We start from the raw sequence: 20,370 nt of genomic DNA, 5'->3' as shown, positions 1-20,370 counted from the left end.
TACCGAGCTTTCTGTATCATAATCGTTATCGCGATCGACTTGAAAATCAATTCGCACTTTACAGGCAAGCTCGTAGACGATCTGAAAATCGTCTGCGACTGTCTCAATCACGAAACTTGCAGGATGGACGACGAGCAGCTGGCCAACTCGTTTCTGGCCTGCGACGTGCGCAAGAATTATCTGCACTTCAAGCTCGGCAACGTGAAATCCAAGCTCTGCGCCTTCTCCACCAAAGTGAGCCTGGGAAATCGCGAGGAGTGCGTGAGATTCTCGCCCGAGTTCTACGAGATCGAGTGCTCGAATCAGTCCAACGACGAGCTGTCGGCGAGCTCGAGCGAGGAGGACAACGACGACGCCGCCGACGCCGACCGCGACGTGGAGGACGAGGAAGAGGACGACGAAGAGGAAGATCCCACAACGTAATAAGAAAATGCTTAATCGCGCTGAGGCGCGCGAGACGTTGCTTTAATTAAACGGAATTTCCGTGAAGCGTCGCAGGCGCTACTTGTCTCATCCGGCGGTTTTTGCTACAGCAAGGGCTGCTGCGGCAACGGCAACGCCGGTGATCCGAGTCTTTCCGGCTCCTCTTCGCTCTGCAACGACGACACCTCCCTGACTGACAAGGAAGAAGAAGACGAAGAAGACGAAGAGGAAGAGGAAGAAGAGCAGGATGACGACGGGGACGAAGAAGAGGACCAAGCGGCATCGGATAACGAGCTTTGCGCACTCTGCGGTAGCTGCCCTTGCGGCTGTTGCTGTAGCGATCAACGTCACGCACCCAAAGCGGCGGACAAGCAGCAGAAGCAGCAGAAAACGAGTCCATGTGCGTGTGCGTGTCCGTCGAACGAACGAGGCTCCTCGAGCAAAGGCCGCACGAAGAATAAAAGAAAACCGGAAAAAAGCCCGAAGAAATCGACCAGGTGCATCGTGAAAATCAAGTGTCAGAACAAGACCGAAAGTCCCAAGTCAAAAAAGTGTTCGAGCGAGGTCATTGCCGCAAAGGACGACGAGGACGCGGTGAACGAAAAATGTCGCTGGATCGACGAGAAGCTGTCGCAATTGCGCAAGGATGTGATCGACAATTGTAATAAACAGTTCTCGCCAAACGCATCGCTGGATGGTGAGTCATCGTCGTCGCCGTCGTGTCCGTCGGACGAGAGCTCGAGCAATGCGCTCATTTGCTTTCCCGAGGTATCGTGCGAAGACATCGTCAACACTCGCGATGACTCCTGCGACGATAAAAAAGAGAATCGACCGACCGTTACGAAAAAGGATCGGCCAGGACCACCTCGAGCAGCAGCGCCAGCATCGGTACCTGCACCATCGTCGGGTTCCGCTAAAAAACCATCGACCGGATGCAGCGAGAGTTGCTTCCTGCCTGAGCCGAAAGCGCGTCAAGGCACCAAGAGAAGCGTACTCATGCCTTATGATCCGAATCAGTGGCTGGCTTACAAGATCGGCACGCTCGAGTGCGAGCTCGAGAAATTCAAATCCGACAGCAACAAAAATAAAACTAAACGAGCAAAAAAATCTACGCCAACGACGAGAGACACGGATCTCGACTGCAATAGCAGCCAAGCCGAAGAAGCAGGAGCAGAGGTAACAAAAAATAATACCTTCGCACCTGCTGACAAGTGTAAGAAGCAGAGCAAGAAGAAAGATGCAGCCATCTGTACGGAGAAAAAAGTCAGCGGATGCAGTCGATGTAGTCGACGCAGTTGCGTATCGCGCGACGTCGAGACATCTACCGACGACAAGATAGCGAACCCTTGCGACGACGGAAAAAGTAACGACGACGATCGGAAAGAGTGTCCGCGCGACAAGGCAGTCGTCGAAGATGGCTGTGGCATGAATATTTACGTCAACGAAATAAGCTTTTGTAACTGCAGAAATAATAAAGACGATAGCTACTACAGTACGCACGAAGCGGCTGTGAATACCGACTGCTCGAGCGAGGACAAGTTCAAGAACATTTCGACGAACACCGATTGCCCGAAATTCTGCGACAACTCGACTCAAGCGACGTGCGTGGCAAAAGTCAGCCGGAATGACCAAGACAGCGAGTGTATATGCATCGAATGTAAGATCGAGCAGTGCCGAGGCAAAACCAAACGAGTCGACGACGACGACGACGACATTGATGGGTGCGAAACGAGCTCGACGTCTCGACGACAACGTTGCGAGACGAAGTCGTCGTTGGCGAAAAACGACACGTCAAAATCGTGTGGATCATCCAGAAGGACGACGAGGACGATCGAGGATTGTTGCTCGGAAGCGACACCGCGTAAAACGTTGCCTCGCAAGACTTGCACGACGCAGAAGCCCTTCGACGATGCGATTATGATCAATTGCATGGACGACGAGGAAGAAGAAGCGACGCCAGGAAAAGACTTCACTTGCTCGCAGATGAAGGACAAGATCAACGAGATCGTTTGTCTGAACCAAAAAATCTGCCGGGAAATCGACTTGATGCGCGAGACGAAAATCAATACCAGCGATAAATGCAATAACGAGCGCGAAAAGCAGCCGCAGTGTCAGCCTCCGCCCTGCAGCGTCGAGATTCAAGTCAACGCGTCGCTCACCTCGCTGAGGACTTACAGTCAGCACTCGATACGCTTGGAGAAACCGAGCCGAGCTTGCGGCCCGGACACGCCCAAAGTCGTCGAGACCTGTCGGCTGAAGAAGATCATTCACACGCAGACGAGCATGATCTTCAACGGTGATTGCTGCAACGGCGTCTGTCGGCGTCGACCGCGCGACATTCCCTTCTGCATGAGCCCCGAGGACTCGGAGATAATCGACGTCTGCAACGCCTCGATAGCTAGCTCGGCAGCCTGCTGCAGTGTCAGAGAGCAGCAGATGGCCGGCGGTGACGCCTCCATCCAAGACCTATGCCCCATCTCCGAAGAGGAGGACGAGGAGCTGGGACACCTCAGATCCACGTGCTTGGACGATCGTCCGTCAGCGGCACAGCCGCCGCGCAAATGCAACAAGCGCAGCAACTTCCTCAACTTCCTGTCGGACCACCTGACGCGTGACGCCTTCGACAGGTGCCGCAAGCTCATCGGCACGGTACTCGGCCGGATATTCGACAGCACTAGCCCGAAGAGGCCCCGTGGGAGGAGACGCTCTTGTCGCTGCAGAGGACACCATCGGCGAGATTACGTGCAAATAGTCGACGACTCGGTTTCGTCGTCTCTTCTCGTGCTGGACGATGACTGCTGCCATCGTCGTCGTCGTCGTCGTCGTAACTGCGTCGACAGACTCGACGGCGGAGGCTCGGATAACGGCGGGCAACGCCAGAGACAAGCGAGAAGGGGACAGAAGTGGACGGAAACGGCAGGAGGCAGGAGCTTGCACAGAGCCGTGCGGCCCGTGAAGATGAGAACGATGACTCGACAGAGCGTCGCGACGACGAGCGACGAGTATAGCCGACACGACATCTACGAGGCGAGTCTTGGCTCGCTGCCACCCGTGACCAATCGATGGAAATATTTCTAGATGTATAAATTGTTATTTGCATCCATGCCTGAGATTTGTTTTTTTATCCCTAATTGGATACAATTGATATTTGTAAGTTTTGCAATAAAGAGGTAATTTTTTTTCTTAAATACTCAAGCCTGGAGTGGTATGCAATAAAGAGGTAATTTTTTTCCTTATATGCTCGAGCCTATGGTGACGAGAGATGATGATCGTTCCATTTGTTATCACGCGATCCAGTGTGATGCTTGCGTTAATTTGATAGATAGAGCAGTAGATAAGCGCCACAAGTACTCGTGCAAATTAATAAACAACGTGTGGCCTAAAGTAAATGCTTACTATGATCCGAGATCGATTGATCAAATAAAAATTGATTGAGTAACTATTTGTGGGTATGTACGCCCGATGATCTTTGCGCTGCTGACACGGTGTGTGATTGAGGAAAAATTCATTGAAAAAAATTATGCCACGTTTTTTGTTCGATCAAACTTCTTATCAGTATTTCGGGATTTCTCATTGTTCTCTCTCGAAAATTTGCAATTGGGCATGATTATCTTGTCAACAAAGCTACACGCCTTTTTCTCGCGCTTGTGTATAAATAGACGATGACAATTTTGTTGGATTAGTTCAATTTTATCACTCGTTGTATTATAATCGCGCGGGGCAGTACGGAGCGCTACATGCAGTTGATAAAAAGAGTAGGAAAAATATAATCACCCCGTCGAGCATTGAATTTTAGCACCATGAGGCTTTCGCTTGGAATTTTTCTTCTGGTGTCTGCGTTGAGTTTGACGCATGCAAGTAAGTTTATTAATAAAACTAGACTCGTGTACTTACATTTTGTTGAATTATTAATGTAATTACAATAATAATGTTTACGTTAAACTCAGATATCATCGAGGACATTGCGAATTGGCCATTCTCTTATTTTCGAAACTACAATTGCTCTCAATCAGTGAAAGACGAAAAATTCTCGATTCAATTCAGATTCATTAACAGCTCCGATAGTGTAAAAAATGAGTCTTGTTTTGACACCCCGATAAATGTGGAAAACATAACAAATTTCGATCCGAGACGCGAGACAAAAGTGATGTTGAATCCGTACTTTCACAAAGTGGACATACCCGTGCTCAAAGAGATGAAATCATTATTCTCGAACTGGGTAATTACTTTAAATTTCCAACTGGTTTTTTTGAATCCGAAAAAAGTAATCTATTTTTCAATTTCTCTCTTCAAGCCCGAATTGAATATCATCATGATAGATTGGACCGCTGGCGGAGTACGCTTCAATTACGAACAAGCAGCTTTCAATACAATTTCTGCAGCTGAACAGGTTCAAAGGTATCACTTCACAGTTTTTGAAAAATCATAAATTTCGAGTAAAAATATTAAAACCTCTTTGATCCCTCGTCTTAGCACATTCGCTGATCTCATCGCCTACTGGGAAAAGCAAGGTGTCGACCGCGAAGAGTGGGGCCCTGTACACTTCCTCGGCATTAGTCTTGCCGCCCACGTGTCCGGTCAAGCGGCCCGATTGCTTCAGCGCAACCACAACTTCACGATCGCACGCATCACCGGACTGGACCCCGCCGAGCCCTGCTTCGAGCCCGGGGAAAACTTCTGGTCGCTGCGACTGACCAGGCAAGACGCCGACTTCGTTGACATTATACACTCGGACGCGAGTGAGAAGCACAGTGGCGGCTTTGGCATGCGCGAAGCCATCGGTGAGTAAACGTGCCCGATAAAATGATTGGTCATCGTTTATATTTTGCAAAATCTGTCTGAGACATTGAAATTTTTGATCGATTATTAGGACACGTCGATTTTTATCTCGACGGTGGCAATTCAGAGGGAGATTGCAGCCAAGATAAAAACAAAAATAAAAGAGGATTCTTCAAGTCTTACATCAATTATCCCAGGCTGACTTATCACGGTGAGTAAACATTACTATATAAGCTTCACAGGTGGCATACAGATGGCCTAAGGAAAACGAAATAAAACTAGATCATGACGTATTCGAGCACGTGTTGCTGTACAAATATATACAATTGCCATGCTCGTCGATACACGTGCTTACTTCTTTTTCTTCTTCTTCGTTTCTGTGCAGCCTTGGTCGAGGGTGGCTTTTGTCGTCACATGCGCGCGGCCAATGTTTTCGTCGAGTCACTGAAGAACGACCAGCTGCGCACAGTCCGGCCGGACTGCCAATACTGGGGCGTGCCTTGGGGCCTCGAGCACAACGCCAGCGAGACCGAGCGGGCCATCCAGGCCATCGACGACTGCACGCGCGAAACATGCCCGGAAGTCGGTATCAATTCGGAGCGATTTTTCCAAGACGACGAGAAAAACTTGAGGGTGGCGAGGAACGAGAGCGTCGTGTATTACGTGTCTCTGCGAAACAGATCGGACACATGCGTGAAATACTTTTCGAACGCTTTTCACGGCGTATACTCGAACCATCAACTGGAAATAGGTGCGGTTGACACGACCAAGGAGTTTTTGCTGGATTTCGGTCGAATAGCTGCAGACCAGATTAGCAATTATTTGAGTTCTTTCGTCTAGAACAGAAAAACGTTTAATTACGAAATAGGCAAATTTAGGCATTTAATTGTAGTAAATTTATTACGATATTGTATTATAAGATATTACAATTTTGTATACACTTTAAGATAGCAAATAAATTTAATATTTTTTTAATGTTTCGTCTTCAATTTTGTACTACGCACAGTCAAATGAATGAGAAAAACGAGGTGATTATAGCCACTGACGTATATGAATACAAAGCTTATGTATATCAAAGAATGAACAGTCTGCGTGGCACGAGCCGTAACATAGTCGAATCGATCAAGCGATTAATTCGTCGCGTCGCGTGCGTGCCTCGATAAGAACGGTAAAAGAGTGCGTCGATTGATCGACAAAAGAGGAAAAAAAAATAATAATTAAAAGATCCCACTACGCAACGATTACAAACGATGGGTTGTTGCCGCTGCAGTGCTTCCCGTGTATAGGCAGGCTCAAATAGCTCCCCTATATGTGGCCTAAACAATTTACAAATAACCACCGTCAATATATAAAGGTTATAAGCCCGCCTGTTGCTCTCATTGCTATATATACTATACAAGCCATGCACGTATAGCACTACGTATATAATGAGGCGGGCACACGCTGATGCATTAGTGCAGAGAGGTATATACAGTGGGGCACGGGGGGGCCAAAGGGTTTTCACCTAAATTGCATTATCTTCAAACGCCGTATAGCGGAGTACGCATGTTCCACATACACACACACACACTCTCTCTCTCGAGCCAGGCAGGAAAATCCATGGTTATAATTGCCATTAGAGAGGGAGAGAGGCTGTAGCGTGGCTTTTTCCTTTCTGTATACTGGTCGATTACGGCGCAAGCACGAGCGAGCCTTGGGGCCTTTTTGATAGTAGGCTATAGTTCCGCCTCTCTTTCTCTCTTTTGTCATCATCGAGTCCATTATCGCTCCAGCAATGGCTATTATATACCTTGCTTGTCCGCTCTGTATCTCACCGGAGTAACTACTTTTTCTTCTCTTTTTTTTTCCTTCTCTGATAAATCGAGATCGCCCGCGATAGTATACAGCCGCAGTGTATACGTACACACGACGTAAAAAGGAGAGAGAAAGAGAGACAGACGGCGAGCTTCGTCGTTGGAAAGCTTTTCCGAAATTTCATTATTTTTCATCTTTGAGCGTCTATTGGATGAGAAATAATGGAGGCCTTGTTTGTGCGGCAAACTGATTTCTGTTCTCTCGACAATTTTTCCCTCTTTCTCGTGATATATAAATAGATAAAGCAAAAACTTAAAACTTTCAGATTTCTGTCTTATCTCTATTAGCGAATTCGATTGATTTATTAAACAGTTGACGTGTGCGCTAATGCTCGTGAACTAATATTTACAATAAACGAAGTTCAAATTGAATGACGGCGGAATACGATGTGTGTAACTGAAAAAGAGCAACATTGAAATAAAATCGAGCTAATTGCTCGCTTCTCAATCAAGAAGCCAAGTAAACGGCAAAAGTACTTGATACGTGCCAGAGCAGAGACTGTCGAGATATCTAGAGTCGAGCACTTTGGGAAGATAAAATCAAGCGTCTGACAGACGACGAGAAAGATGTAAGAGATGGATAAAACGTGCAAAAGCTCTTGAACGCGCGAGGGTGGATCGCTGCACCTCCAAGGATTAATTTTTATTTCAGACTCGAGCGCATACTAGAAATTCGGCACCTTAATAGAAAAGTTTTATCGTCTTCGGAATTTCGACCAAGATCAAGAATCGAGTACGATAGATAATAGATAAGCGGCGTTAGCAAATACAGTTGTATTTAACGGAGATATAAATACTTGTATTGACATTAATAAATACAGATTTAGCATACATAAATACATAAATCACTCGTCGATGCGTCGGTGGGGGTCCTCCTACGCTCGACTATTTTCACTCTGAGCACCTTTAGATTTAATTTTTCTGCTGCTGCTGCTGTTACTGCTGCGCGTGGGATCTATTTGTATTGCTCAACGTCGTACGAACGTATATAAAATATATAAAAGCGACGCCATCTCGAACCTCGGGCACTCTAATCGAGAAAAAAACGTGTATCATATTTGTATCATTATACATATATGCGCTTATATAAAGGTAGCAAATTGATCGGTCGACTTTTGAAACGGCTCGTTACGCTCGTAGTCGTCATCAACGCTCGAGAGTGTATCATAAACTTCAGGCTGAAAAATATATCTTCGCGAGCCTATGTATAAAAAAAAAGGAGGAGAAGAAGAAGAAGTAGCAGAAGAAAAGGAAGACGAGGAGTAAGAGTGTAGCTTTACGCGTTGTCCGCGCGTATACACCGAAGAGAGTACTTATAGGTATAATATACTCGTTTGTAGGAGCGCTTGCGGAGCTTGCGCGGAGCTTGGCAAGAGCTAGAGAGCAAATTTGGGGAGCGAAATGAAAGATGAGCGCGCACGCGGTGGCTCATACAGTAGCAGCAGCAGCAGCAGCAGCAGCAGTAGTGTAGTAGCGGTGGCAGTGGTAGTAGCAGCGGCGGCAGAGGCAGCGGCAGATCTCTTTCTCTCGCATATACAGTACGTAGCGTATAGAGAGACTCACTAGCTCGCCCTCGATCGATAACGCACAAGTAGTGATGCTGCCGCTGCTACTGCCACTCGTGCTATATGTATTTGTCATGTGTACAACCGTACACAACAAGCAGCCCATAACACAATGCAACGAGCAAACGAGAGAGAGAAAGAAAGAGAGGCAGAGAGCTACTGCGCTACTTTGTCTTGAACGTTCTATGCGCGCGTGATTCTGTGGCTGCATCTCTGTATTTCTATTACAATAAAAAGCAGCGAGTTGCGGGGAAGGGATGATTGTTTAATATTAAGATGTTCATGCCAACACGAGATGCTTTTACATTCTCAGCTCTCTCTCTATCTCTCTCACTCCCTCTCGGAGTAGACATGCAGAGGCGAACTATGTAGTTGCGGAGCTTGCAAGCTCACCCACACACATTTGCACATATTGAGATAGAGCGCGGGAGGGCTATTGTTCTTTCTTTCTCGGCTTTTACATTTTCGATCGATGCTCTTCCGCCGATTGAATCTAAAGTATACCCCCGAACGGAGCATCGATTCTTCTGCTCTCTACCCCCCTCTCCCTTTTTCCCTTAATTACTCGGCTGAAAAGTTTCCATTGTAATTTTGCACGCTGCTGGGAAAGTAACGCGCGCGAGTTGACAAACTTTTCCCATCGTTTATCAGCTTTCGTTTTATATACGAGCTTGGTGAAGCTGCACTCGTCGTTACGTCGAGGGTAAATTTGCCCAAACGAGCCCATAGCTGCAGGGCAAAACACATTTATACCGCGTAATATAAAACAGTATTAAGGTGAGAGCGGGAGAAAATTTTATACGTTTACACGCAGACGGCCAAGTGGTAATATATAATTAACCGGATGATAATTTAGCCCAGCTTGACAATTTCATTTGGCTATTTAATTGATATATATCTAACGGAGAGAACTCGCGGCTGGCTGCAACCCCCGCAAGTCGAATCGGGGGGCTTTTTTTGCACGGCCCGCTGATAAATGAGAGGGTTTCAAATTTTGCGTACTTCTAATTAAATGAGCGCAGCGTTCGAGATTTATATCGCGAGAGTCTGCGAAAAATTCGAAACCATAAAGTTTCAATCGTATCGGTATCAAAGTGTATATCCGATGAAATAAAGCTTATTAAAATTCCGCAAGGCAGTCGAATAAAATCGCTTTATCCGCGTACGCATAGGGCATACTTGCACGTGTAGCAGTACTCGTAAAAAAGGGCTGAAAATAGCTCCTTCGTCGCGTACAGCAGTTAAAGAGCGTCAGAAATTAGATCGACTTATTATTCTCGAAGGAAAGTATACGCGCGCGTGTGCATAATGTACGCGCGCGTATACGTAGGCGATATCGATTTCGATAAATCGATGATAAATGCGTCTGCGCGTCCTGTGTGTACGAGCAAATTTTCGCTTCATGTCTGAGTCACGTGTATCGGAATACCAAGTTTGCCGAGCAACGAGCGCGCGGACCCCGAGAGCGAGAGAGCAGAAAAGTCATTTCACGACCCTTCATTGTCATCCGCGTGCTTGGCTGCGCTCCGCGTTACGATCCATATACCACCATATACTATATACCCACTCATTTCTATATACCCCCTCGCACTGATGGAACTCGGAGATACTGTACTATATAGCGAGTCAGGAATCGCCAAAAGGGATATCTATATTTGTACAGGCATATTTAACTTTGCCGTGGGAGGCTGAAGTTTAATTTAACAAACTAGCCGCGATCCTTCAGCTCTTTGACCTGTTTTCATGGGATTAGTATTTTTTCATTCAAAGCTTAGCAATTCTTATTTTCTCTTTCATTAGAAAAATCAGTGTTGACATTCATCGAAAGCTGACTCTCTCACGCCGATGAATGTCGTGTAATAAAATTTGACACCCAACCCAGTTTTATTTGTCAAAGGGAAGCGATTGTTTTCAGAGTGGAAAAATCCGCAGTATTAGCAAGCCGTGGATCTTTTTTACTGGTAGCGTGCACCAACGCGAAAGAGATCGCGAGAGTCAGCTACCACTCGACCAAATCATCCATCTCTCCCTTTATCGTTCGAAACGAGCTCGTTTCCAAAAGCTGTCCGGTATCCAAAGGACTACGGGACGAGCCGCGATCATCGCCTTGGACGTCTTAGTTTGGAGCTTATCCGCGTAGAGGAGCAAGCTCCGCCCGGGCGCGATCCGGGCTCGGACATCATTGGCCAGGCGTTATCGATGCGTCGCGCCAATCGTCGCGAGTACGCGCGCGCGCGCACCCACACACACACACGGATTCACGCTCTCGCCCTCTCCGTCTCGCTCTAGCACCCACGCCGCAGCAGCAGCCGCCACCGCTGTACTGCTGGCGCCGCCGTTTTCCGCCGCAAGCCCGAGTCGTCGTCGTCGTCGCCGTCGCGCGCGCTCCCGCCCGAGGACACCCGAGAGAAAAAGACAGCTACTGCTACGGTGGCTGCTGCTGTGCGCGCAGGGGTTGAGCGGCTCGTAACAGCGAGCCAGCGGAGCAGAGGCCCCGCGCTGCTTGCCCCCGATACCCGCGTGACATTCATATATATTGGTGAGTGGTATCAATTCGACAGCGGACCATTTCGCTTTCGCGCTTTTCAGTTTTTACGAGCTTGTTTTTATTGTTTTGTTTTGTTTTGTGCTGCTGGTGCTACTGGTGCTTGGTGTCCGTACCATGTGACCGCGGTCACGATCTCGACCAGTGAACGAAGTCTTATTTATGGTCTTATTTGGAAAGAGAGGCTGAAAAAAATGTATATTCATCGTTGTCAGTGCGTGGAGAGGTGTGCGAGTTCGTCGAGTGCGTTTGCTGCCTGTTTTTTCTGCGTGAGCTTTTTTTGAATAGAAACTGAGAGAGGTCGTTCGAACGTGCGCGAACGCGCGCGACCAAGGGTAAAAAAATCCAGTGATACATTCGAGTGTCCACGGGGATTTAATGCATTTTTAGTTTATTCACGAAATTACTTTTTACGACTGCTTGAAAAAAATTTGTAATATTTGTTCATGCAGTCGAGCAAATGTGTGCTCGTGTTTTTCAAGTTTTAATAAGTTTCAGAGTGAATTTGAGGAACGAAATGTGCATGACTAATACGATATAGGATTGTGCAGCGATGTGTAATTTTTTCCAAGTCATGCGTCACACGAGCGTAAGAGGGATGATTTGGCAGCGGTCGAGTCTCTCTATTTTCTTCAAATTCTCAATGGCCTAATTTCTTCTTCGTTTTTTTTTTCGCTGCGAAAAACTTGCTTTAGTCGATAATTTATCTTGTCGTTGTGAGAAAATTTTAATTTCAAAAGAACGAAAAGTTTGCTCGTTCGTGTATCAATCGTATAAAACGCGTTCGATAACTTTGATTAAAGGTATCGATGTGGAGCTGTCTTTTTTTTTTTCATCAAAGTTCGAAAGAAAAATAACGAGTGAAATTAGAGACAGAGATCAGTGCCAACGAGCAGTCGTTCGAAAATCGATACAGCAACAACAAAGTGAAAAGTGCAGAAAAAGTATATAAAGCTCGGTGATTGAAATAATGAGCAGGCAACGTTTTAAGCGACAGAGTTAAAGTTTTCGTACGACAGGAATGTGCTTGTTTGGTTCTCTCTCTCGCTCTCGGAACGATATAGGCGGTTTCACCCATTTCCGAGCCCTGACCTCGATTTTTCGGGATAAAAGCTATTTTACGCAACCCCATTTCTGGTCACGTATACACACATGCTCGAGTCAAGTTCCTTAGGTACACAGACGCGTACTCGTATTCGCCCACACGCGTCCGCCTATCATTTACGCACGCACGTAAACCCATAAGAATATATAAGGTGGGGAAGCCGTGAGTCCTCAAGAATCTTCGAGCTTTCGGAGTAAAATCGAGATATGAACGAAAAAAAAAAAAAAATAAAGCAAAGAGAGAAGCAAAAAAAGAAAAAATCGATTATCTGTGTAAAGCTCTCGGCGCGCGAGTGTGTATGCACGTATATAATACTCGAGAGCGCGATCGACATGCGCGTCCATCGTTTTGCACTTTTCGCGGGCTGGCGCGCGCGCGTCTCAATTATAATATATGCCAGGCAGAGGCAGCCAACGATGTGGATGACACTCGGTGTCAAGCCCTCATACACACACACACATATATGCATAGCGGCTGCTCTCCACTCGATTTCCTTTTGGCCGGCGCTGATCCGTCACTCGAGAGAACGTATAGTTGGTCGATGCGATTGCCAATCTCTTCTGCAGCAAGTATAAGGCAACAAATTTGCCCGCAAGCTCGAGGCTTACTTTTAGCCATTATTATTTTCGATCGTTAGCGCATAGACGCGGCCCCCGATCACACACAGAGGAGCTCTTTCCCCGATATTTGCTAATATATATCCGCGCTGACTATTGTGGTAATTGCACATCTAGGTATTACAGTCGGTCGTCGCGAGATTACAATTGTTGCATCACGCGCCGCGACACAGCCAGTATAGGGAGGATTGCAGTGCGCGCGTGCATAAGCGCTCACATATCGCGTATACAGCCAGTCGGTATACGCGACGCGCTTTATGTAATTCACGTGAGATACACGCGATTTATAGAATTTCGTATATAATCTGGGTAACGATAAACGGGAATACGTTTGTGCCGTAAACAACGCGTACAGAATTAGGTGGATTCGAGCGCGCGCGCGTGCATACGCGATCTGCATTATATAATTTTGGACTCGTCTGCGCTGCCTCCAGCTCTCCTCGCTCGTCCGTAGCTTTATCACAAATGCGTTCTAAACTCTTCCTTCGACTTTCGAATCATGTTCCCGACTCTTTTGAGCTTTTCTCGCGAGCTGATCGATTTCGCCAAAGAGCCCGCGTTTGCTTGCAACTGCGGGTATCGCATTTTCGGGGAGAAAAAGATTCGACTTTTGCGTATCGCGTCTTGCCTGTGCCCCACGAGCGGCGGCGACGCTTATATTGACGAGATCTTCTCTCGCTGCTGCACGCACGGCACGCGTGAATGGAACGGCATTATGTACTACAACGGAAGTAAGCATCAAAGAGCGGAGAAATACCAGGAGGGCTGCGTACAGGGATGACGACACGAACTATAGCGCCAGTTTTATCCGCGTATTCTTCAATGGGTGCATGAAAAGCCGGAGGGAGCCGAGCCAGAGCCCGCTCGTATAATACACTTAGGCGCTTACGCGGCTCGACGGAAGAATCTGTGCGAGACGAAGCGTGTAGTGGTATACAGCCGACGAGTGAGTCAATAGGATAATCGCTGCATCAGCGCGACACACGAGGCGCACATAGACAGACGTGCAAAATCCGACCACCCTATCTTCTTTCGCCGTGTGTAAAATGAACGAAAAAGAAAAGGGTGCAGGCGAGAGCTATTGTCGCGGCCAGTTCTACGCGCGTTCGGTCTTGCAGCTAGGAAACGCGAGGCTTGTCCCTCGCGATACATATAGATGTATTGTACCTATACGAGGAAGCTCGAGAGCCGCGAGCAAACACCGCGTCTCGGCTGCTCTCTGTACATATATGTGGGGCATGTCCCTCTCGCCTTCCATTTCTCTCTTTTTTTCCTTCTCTTCCTTTGGGGGACACGGGCTTTTATCGCTCCACGATTACTTTCGACGAGAAAAAAAAGAGCGAGATATCGAGCCTTATCGCCTTCTTATATACTCTCTTCGGCGCACAAAAGCTTTAAGGCGAGCTGCGGCCGCTCGCGCGACCGGGAGAAAAAGACCGAGAGAGAGAAAGAGAGAAAGAACGACAGCTAGAAAACCGTGAGCTTTTCAATGCGGAGCGAATAGCAAAAGAATGGGTTTGCCAGGGTTTGCGTGCCGTGATGTTTGCGATCCGAGCTCTCTCGGTGCAGCGCGAGATAAGACAAAGTGATCGCGGGGGTGTAGAGATGCGATTTTTTTTTTATTCGAGTGCATAGTATGTCGAGCGTTTAGTGTGTGTGTGTGTGTGTGTGTGCATGTTTGCATGTGTGCGAGGTGCGTCTATTCTCTCGGGAGTCGCTCGCTCGAAGGATACCTTAGAGAGATTGAAATGTATACGCACTCGATGCTTTTTGCTGAATGAATTACTTTAGCGGATTCAGCGCTGTTTGCGGGCTTTATTTTTAATTTATTTAAGTTTCGAAACGGAATCGAGAGAAAAAGAACGTACAAAAGAAAACGTGAGGTATCAGGTGAAACGTATATACATTTTATATTTTGATTGATTCGCAGGGGCTGCTGCTGCATCGTGACAACAAAAAAGTAAACACACACACACACAATCATCACGAGCTGCGCACAAGAACCAGAGCCCAATAATTGAAAAATGTCCGGAATCGCGAGTACGGGTCTTGCGGTATTCGAATCCCTCAAGAGCAAGGCTTCGGAAAAACTCGCAGGGTAAGTCTATTGAATTCTCATCCTCTTTCGCTCTTGCCGCGCTTCTTCTTCTCCTTTTTTTCTGTTTTCATTTTACTTGCGAAATCACATTGTATTCGGTATATACGTGTGCGTACACGTATATATTACGGGGACGGGGAAAAAACCGAAGAAGAGCTTCTAATGCTGTGTACACGAATGTTTTTTCCTACGTTGAAAGGATTCGCTGTATAAATTTACGCACGTCGATGTTTCGTGCACAATTTTCTTGCGTAATAATTTGAATTTCTCGTCTTTTGTTATATTCATACGCAGTGGATGTAGTATACAGCTCGAATTCGTGAAGCTGCGAAATGTATCTCGTACATAATTTTTCACTTGGGTACGAGGTAAAATAGTTTTATTATACGCGAAATAAACTCAGAAAATAGTCGTGAAAAGGAAGGATCCCCAAATCTCTCAAATCCCTTGCGAACATTCTTTTATATCACTGAAAAATAGCCTTTAGAATCGGTAAAGCTCAGCGAAATAAAAGAAGAAGAAAATCAGAACGATCGCATAAACGTTTTTGTCACGGACACAGGCTAAAGCGTGGCGGCGACGGTGGCTACATCGGTGGTGGCGGCAACACAGGTTACGAGGAGTTCGACCCGGATGGCCAGGTCAACAGGGACATCGGTGGCGGGGGCGGCGGCGGCGGCTACGAGGATGACCGGGGCGCGGCCTACAGGAAGCAGCTGTCGCTCGACTCTTTGCCGGAACCCGAGCGACCGCCTCTGCGACACATCGACACTTACTGCAAGCCCGAGTGTCCCTGCTTGTCCAAGAGGTACACCATCGCCTTGCTGGCTTGTGTTGGTAAGTTGATACGCGAATCAAAGACTCGATCGCTGTACACTCGCCAAATACATAACTCGTGTCGGCTCGTGTTTAGGTTTCATAATTTCGTTCGGCATGAGATGCAACATGGGCATGGCCAAGCTGAAAATGAGCAACGACTCGGACAACGTGTTCAACTGGACGGTGGCGACCCAGAGCGCCGTCGACTCGTCCTTCTTCTGGGGCTACCTGGTGACGCAGGTGCCGGGCGGCTTCCTCGCCTCCCTCTACCCGGCCAATCGGATCTTCGGCATGGCGATCGTGACGTCGTCGTTCCTGAATCTGCTGGTGCCCGGGGCGATCAGCATGCACCCGGTGGTCTACATGTTCGTGCAGGTCTGCAAGGGCCTCGTGGAGGGCGTCACGTATCCGGCCTGCCACGGCATCTGGAAGTTCTGGGCGCCGCCGCTGGAGCGATCCCGACTGGCCACGCTGGCCTTCTGCGGCTCGTACGCGGCCGTCGTCATCGGCATGCCGCTCTCGGGCGTGCTCAGCAGCGTCTTCGGCTGGACCGCCTCCTTCTACTTCTACGGCATATTCGGCCTGATCTGGTACTGCTTCTGGCTGTGGCTGTCGTTCGAGAAGCCCTCCAAGCACCCGAGCATCTCGGCCCGCGAGCTGCGCTACATCGAGGACTCGCTCGGCTCGTCGCAGACGAACCTGCCGATGCCGACGTTCGCCACGACGCCCTGGCGGGCCTTCTCCACCTCGATGCCCGTCTACGCCATCATCGTGGCCAACTTCTGCCGCTCGTGGAACTTTTACCTGCTGGTGCTCTTCCAGGCGCGCTTCATGCACGAGGCCTTCGACATGCCCGTGGTCGAGACGGGCTTCCTCGGCTCGCTGCCCCATCTGCTCATGACCCTGATCGTGCCCTGCGGCGGTCTGCTGGCCGATTACCTGCGCAAGAGCGGCACCATGACCACCACCAACGTGCGCAAGCTCTTCAACTGCGGCGGCTTCGGCATGGAGGCCCTGTTCTTCCTCGTCGTGGCCAACTGCACGACCCATCGCAACGGCGCCGCCGCCACCACGGCCCTGACCATCGGCGTCGCCTGCAGCGGCTTCGCCATCTCCGGCTTCAACGTCAATCACCTGGACATAGCGCCGCGCTACGCCAGCATACTCATGGGCATGTCCAACGGCATCGGCACCATCGCCGGCCTCTTCGTGCCGATCTTCGTGGACAACATCACGCGCAACAAGGACCCCGAGAGCTGGCGCAACGTCTTCATCATGGCCGCCTGCGTGCACTTCGTCGGCGTCACCTTCTACGCGATATTCTGCTCGGGCGAGCTGCAGCCCTGGGCCGATCCGACCGCCGAGGAGAAGGCCGCCTGGAATCCGCTCGACGAACTCGGCCAGACCAAGCCACCGGTGCCGCCACCGCCGCAGATCATGCAGACCCAATTCATGGTAAGCCTCCGCTACGTATTTCTTATCTATGTTCATCAGCTGGTGCTATATTCCATTATTCGTACGATTGAATTTGCAGAGACAGCCGTCGGGCGAGAACCAAGCGATGGGCGGCTACAATCAATACGGGGATCAGCAGCAAGTGCCCTCGTACCAGCAAGCCGCCGGCACGTATCAGCAGGCACCGGCCTATCAGCAGGCGATGGCCGGCAGCGAGTATCAGCAGCAGCACGAGCCGATGATGAGCAATCAGGCGGCGGCCATGAGCTACGGCGCCACCGACGGCAGCGTCAATCCCTTCGTCGCGGCTGCCGCCGCTGCCCCACCGGTCCCCTCGACGAATCCCTTCGCCAGTGGCGCCATGAGCGCCTCCTACGTGCAGCCCGCCGCCAGGGACGATTACAGTCACGACGTCGTACAGCAGTCTCAGCAGCAGTGGCAGCAGTGAGCGTCGCCGTCGTCGCCGAAGCACGACGATCATGCGAAAGAGTAAGACTGGTAATCTGGGCCAAGGCTTTCTTAATTAATATGTATTTCGATTCAGCTCTTAAATTTATCGCCGGCTGGCTTATGAAGATTCGATTTTATTTTTTCGATCGAAAGGCTTCGATTTCAATGTAGTTGTTGTACGTTGAATCTATTGTCTATAATGTTATTGCGTGGAATTGATTTCGGTTGGATTTGACGCGCAGAAGCCCATGATTTTGAGAATTCGTATCAGGAGGAATAGATCGTTAGGAAAAAATAATCATAAAATAAAAGTTATATTACAATAAAAAAGCTATAAAACAAATTAATACATATCGAGTGCGGGAGCTTAATCGAGTGGACAGTAAAAAATAGGCATTTAATAAAATTTTTGCGTGTATCGTCTCCTCCTTTCACGAATTAAGTCAATATAAATTTTCATATGACATCCAATACATATATATTAGTAACTTAGTCCAGATTACTACTATACTTCATAATCGTCTAGGGATCAGTCGAGCAGCTGGTCTATACACGAAAAAGTTGATAGCTTTATAGGGAGAGATTATTTAATTGAAACGAAGAGATATTTACAATTTTATTGTATTTGCCTGGTGCAGTACCTATGAAAAAAAATAGGCAGAGTTCAGAGCTGCTGAAATCATAAAAAAAAATATGCTTGTGAATTACAAATGTTTAGGTTGCTAATTTCAAAGCTATAAATGCATAAAGTATGTGCGAGAGATAACGATTCAAAGAGAAGAATATTTTTTGTACTAGTATTATAGCCATGTTTTTGATGGCTAGCATAATTGAACAAACGAGAGAAAAATACACTCGAAACTATTGAAAGTCATTATTGACACGATGAAAGTATAATAGATTGGTAGTTAACTCGAAAAGTATAACAAACATTGAAAGTATCTATAAACGACAAGAGCGTTTTGTCTTTTGCATTTCGATCGAACGTTTTTTAATTAATCAATTGGCAAGATTGCTTTTTATACTTATACTTTTAATGATTCTATGACAATATAAATGAAAGTAAAACCAAGTGCTCCAAACGACAAACAGTCATCGGTACAATAATATTTTGGATATAGATAGACAATTTCCAAAAAAATAAGTAAATAAAATTGACAATATACAGATTGCACTTTTTAAAAATAGCACATCACAATTAACGAAAAATGGAACAAAAATAGACCGCTGATCAAACAATTTTGAAATAAAACTTTAAATGACAATATTATATTCTGGCCAAAAAAATTACTAACTGAAAGTATTATTCACATAAACAACAGTTTGATGGCAGTGTATACGACGATGCCTATAAACATCCAAAACACTTTTGTACGACGATTATATATTATATTGAACAATAACCTGACTAACAAAATCAAAATATTATACGGCCTTTTTGATGGGAGGGTGTGGGTCGACAATAAATGCACTTATGAATAGTATGCACCGTCACATCTGGAATCAACATTTTTGCATAATGGAATTTTGAGGAAAAAATTTTAATCGATAATATTTCGGCAACAATTTCGAAAATATAAAGACAATAAAACAAATCGCATGTGAAGTAATTATAGCCTACACTAAGAAGATCAAAGGCAGAGCCGTTTGCTGCCACTTTTAATGTAAAATTTTTCTTTGATGAGAATAACAAAATCTATTGCACGATACAAGAAAATTTTAGCAATAAAAAAAGGCATTTTAGGGACATGACAGGAAACTCGGGAGCATAAACGTTGCACATTCGAAAATTTTGGTAAATTTTTGAACGAAAAAGTTAAAAATTCACTCATATTATCGTGAAAAATAATAGGTACTTTGAATTAATGGAAAGCCCTGACAATAATTACCATTTCAAGGGTGAGTTCAAATATAATATATTGCATTTCTTCTATAAACTATAGATGGACAATTTTTGATGAACATCTTTGTGGTTTTACCTTGAAAAAATTTTTGACGTTTTCTAAAACGTTCTTAAATTTATCCGATAAAAATAAACGTTGAAAGTGTTATTTAAACGTAAAAGATAAGAGATTATTTATTAGAAAAAATAAAAATTTATTAAACTTATAATTTAAAAATTTTACGTGAAAGGTGTTAATGTTTAGTCTGTTGTGATTAAACCATCTTTTCAATTACATTTCTGAAATGAGATTATTATATATATATCAAAGGAATATAAATCGAGTTATTAAAAATGAAATATTTAAAAAACTACATAAACTGACGCTATCTCAAAATCGTGAAAGTACTTACCTTACAGAGAAAGTATTAAACGTGATCTATTTCGAGTTGAATTCGATATATAAAAAATATACATATATTAATATATATAAACGAACGATGTAGATTTACGCGAATGAAAGTATATAGTATAATGAGGAAAGCTCAAGGAATAAAATTTTTTTGGAAACCACACTTGTTGTTTGAATTTGGGATATTGTACAACGTAAGTGACGATGGAAAAAATAAGTAAAAAATCTAATACTTACGAATTTAGTCAATTTATGCGAGACCTTTTTCATGAAAAAAAATTAATATATGTCTCCTAAGATCGAATATTTATAACTAAAGCATCGATAATACGATTAAATGTTTCCAAGTAAAGTGAATAATTTATCG

The 20,370-nt window shown here is 46.2% G+C and overlaps 2 protein-coding genes across 2 annotated transcripts; both read left to right on the top strand.

The window, feature by feature from the left end:
- Positions 1-4,223: 4,223 nt before the first annotated feature.
- Positions 4,224-6,042, top strand: LOC106655673 (lipase member I-like). The gene is made up of 6 exons (XM_014376189.1): positions 4,224-4,281; positions 4,371-4,642; positions 4,718-4,821; positions 4,897-5,204; positions 5,294-5,413; positions 5,588-6,042. The coding sequence occupies exons 1-6, from the start codon at positions 4,224-4,226 to the stop codon at positions 6,040-6,042; spliced, it is 1,317 nt and encodes a 438-aa protein (XP_014231675.1).
- Positions 6,043-11,028: 4,986 nt separating this feature from the next.
- On the top strand, positions 11,029-20,164 carry LOC106655759 (vesicular glutamate transporter 1). Its single transcript, XM_014376308.2, has 5 exons — positions 11,029-11,159; positions 14,818-14,985; positions 15,548-15,822; positions 15,899-17,259; positions 17,339-20,164. Exons 2-5 carry the CDS (start codon positions 14,912-14,914, stop codon positions 17,705-17,707), a joined length of 2,079 nt encoding a protein of 692 aa, XP_014231794.1. The 5' UTR covers positions 11,029-11,159; positions 14,818-14,911; the 3' UTR covers positions 17,708-20,164.
- The last annotated feature ends 206 nt before the right edge of the window (positions 20,165-20,370 follow it).

This window comes from Trichogramma pretiosum, unplaced genomic scaffold, assembly GCF_000599845.2.
Source record: "Trichogramma pretiosum strain Unisexual culture from Peru unplaced genomic scaffold, Tpre_2.0 scaffold125, whole genome shotgun sequence".
Taxonomy (NCBI): Eukaryota; Metazoa; Arthropoda; class Insecta; order Hymenoptera; family Trichogrammatidae; genus Trichogramma; species Trichogramma pretiosum.
Note: the sequence above shows the minus strand (reverse complement) of the source record. Positions and strands in the feature narration are given on the sequence as shown.

Coding starts and splice junctions, on each gene's coding strand:
- LOC106655673 (XM_014376189.1), top strand. CDS start 4,224: ATGAGGCTTTCGCTTGGAATTTTTCTTCTGGTGTCTGCGTTGAGTTTG. Junction 4,282..4,370: donor GTTGAGTTTGACGCATGCAA/GTAAGTTTATTA, acceptor CGTTAAACTCAG/ATATCATCGAGGACATTGCG. Junction 4,643..4,717: donor AATCATTATTCTCGAACTGG/GTAATTACTTTA, acceptor TCTCTCTTCAAG/CCCGAATTGAATATCATCAT.
- LOC106655759 (XM_014376308.2), top strand. CDS start 14,912: ATGTCCGGAATCGCGAGTACGGGTCTTGCGGTATTCGAATCCCTCAAG. Junction 15,823..15,898: donor CGCCTTGCTGGCTTGTGTTG/GTAAGTTGATAC, acceptor GCTCGTGTTTAG/GTTTCATAATTTCGTTCGGC. Junction 17,260..17,338: donor TCATGCAGACCCAATTCATG/GTAAGCCTCCGC, acceptor TTGAATTTGCAG/AGACAGCCGTCGGGCGAGAA.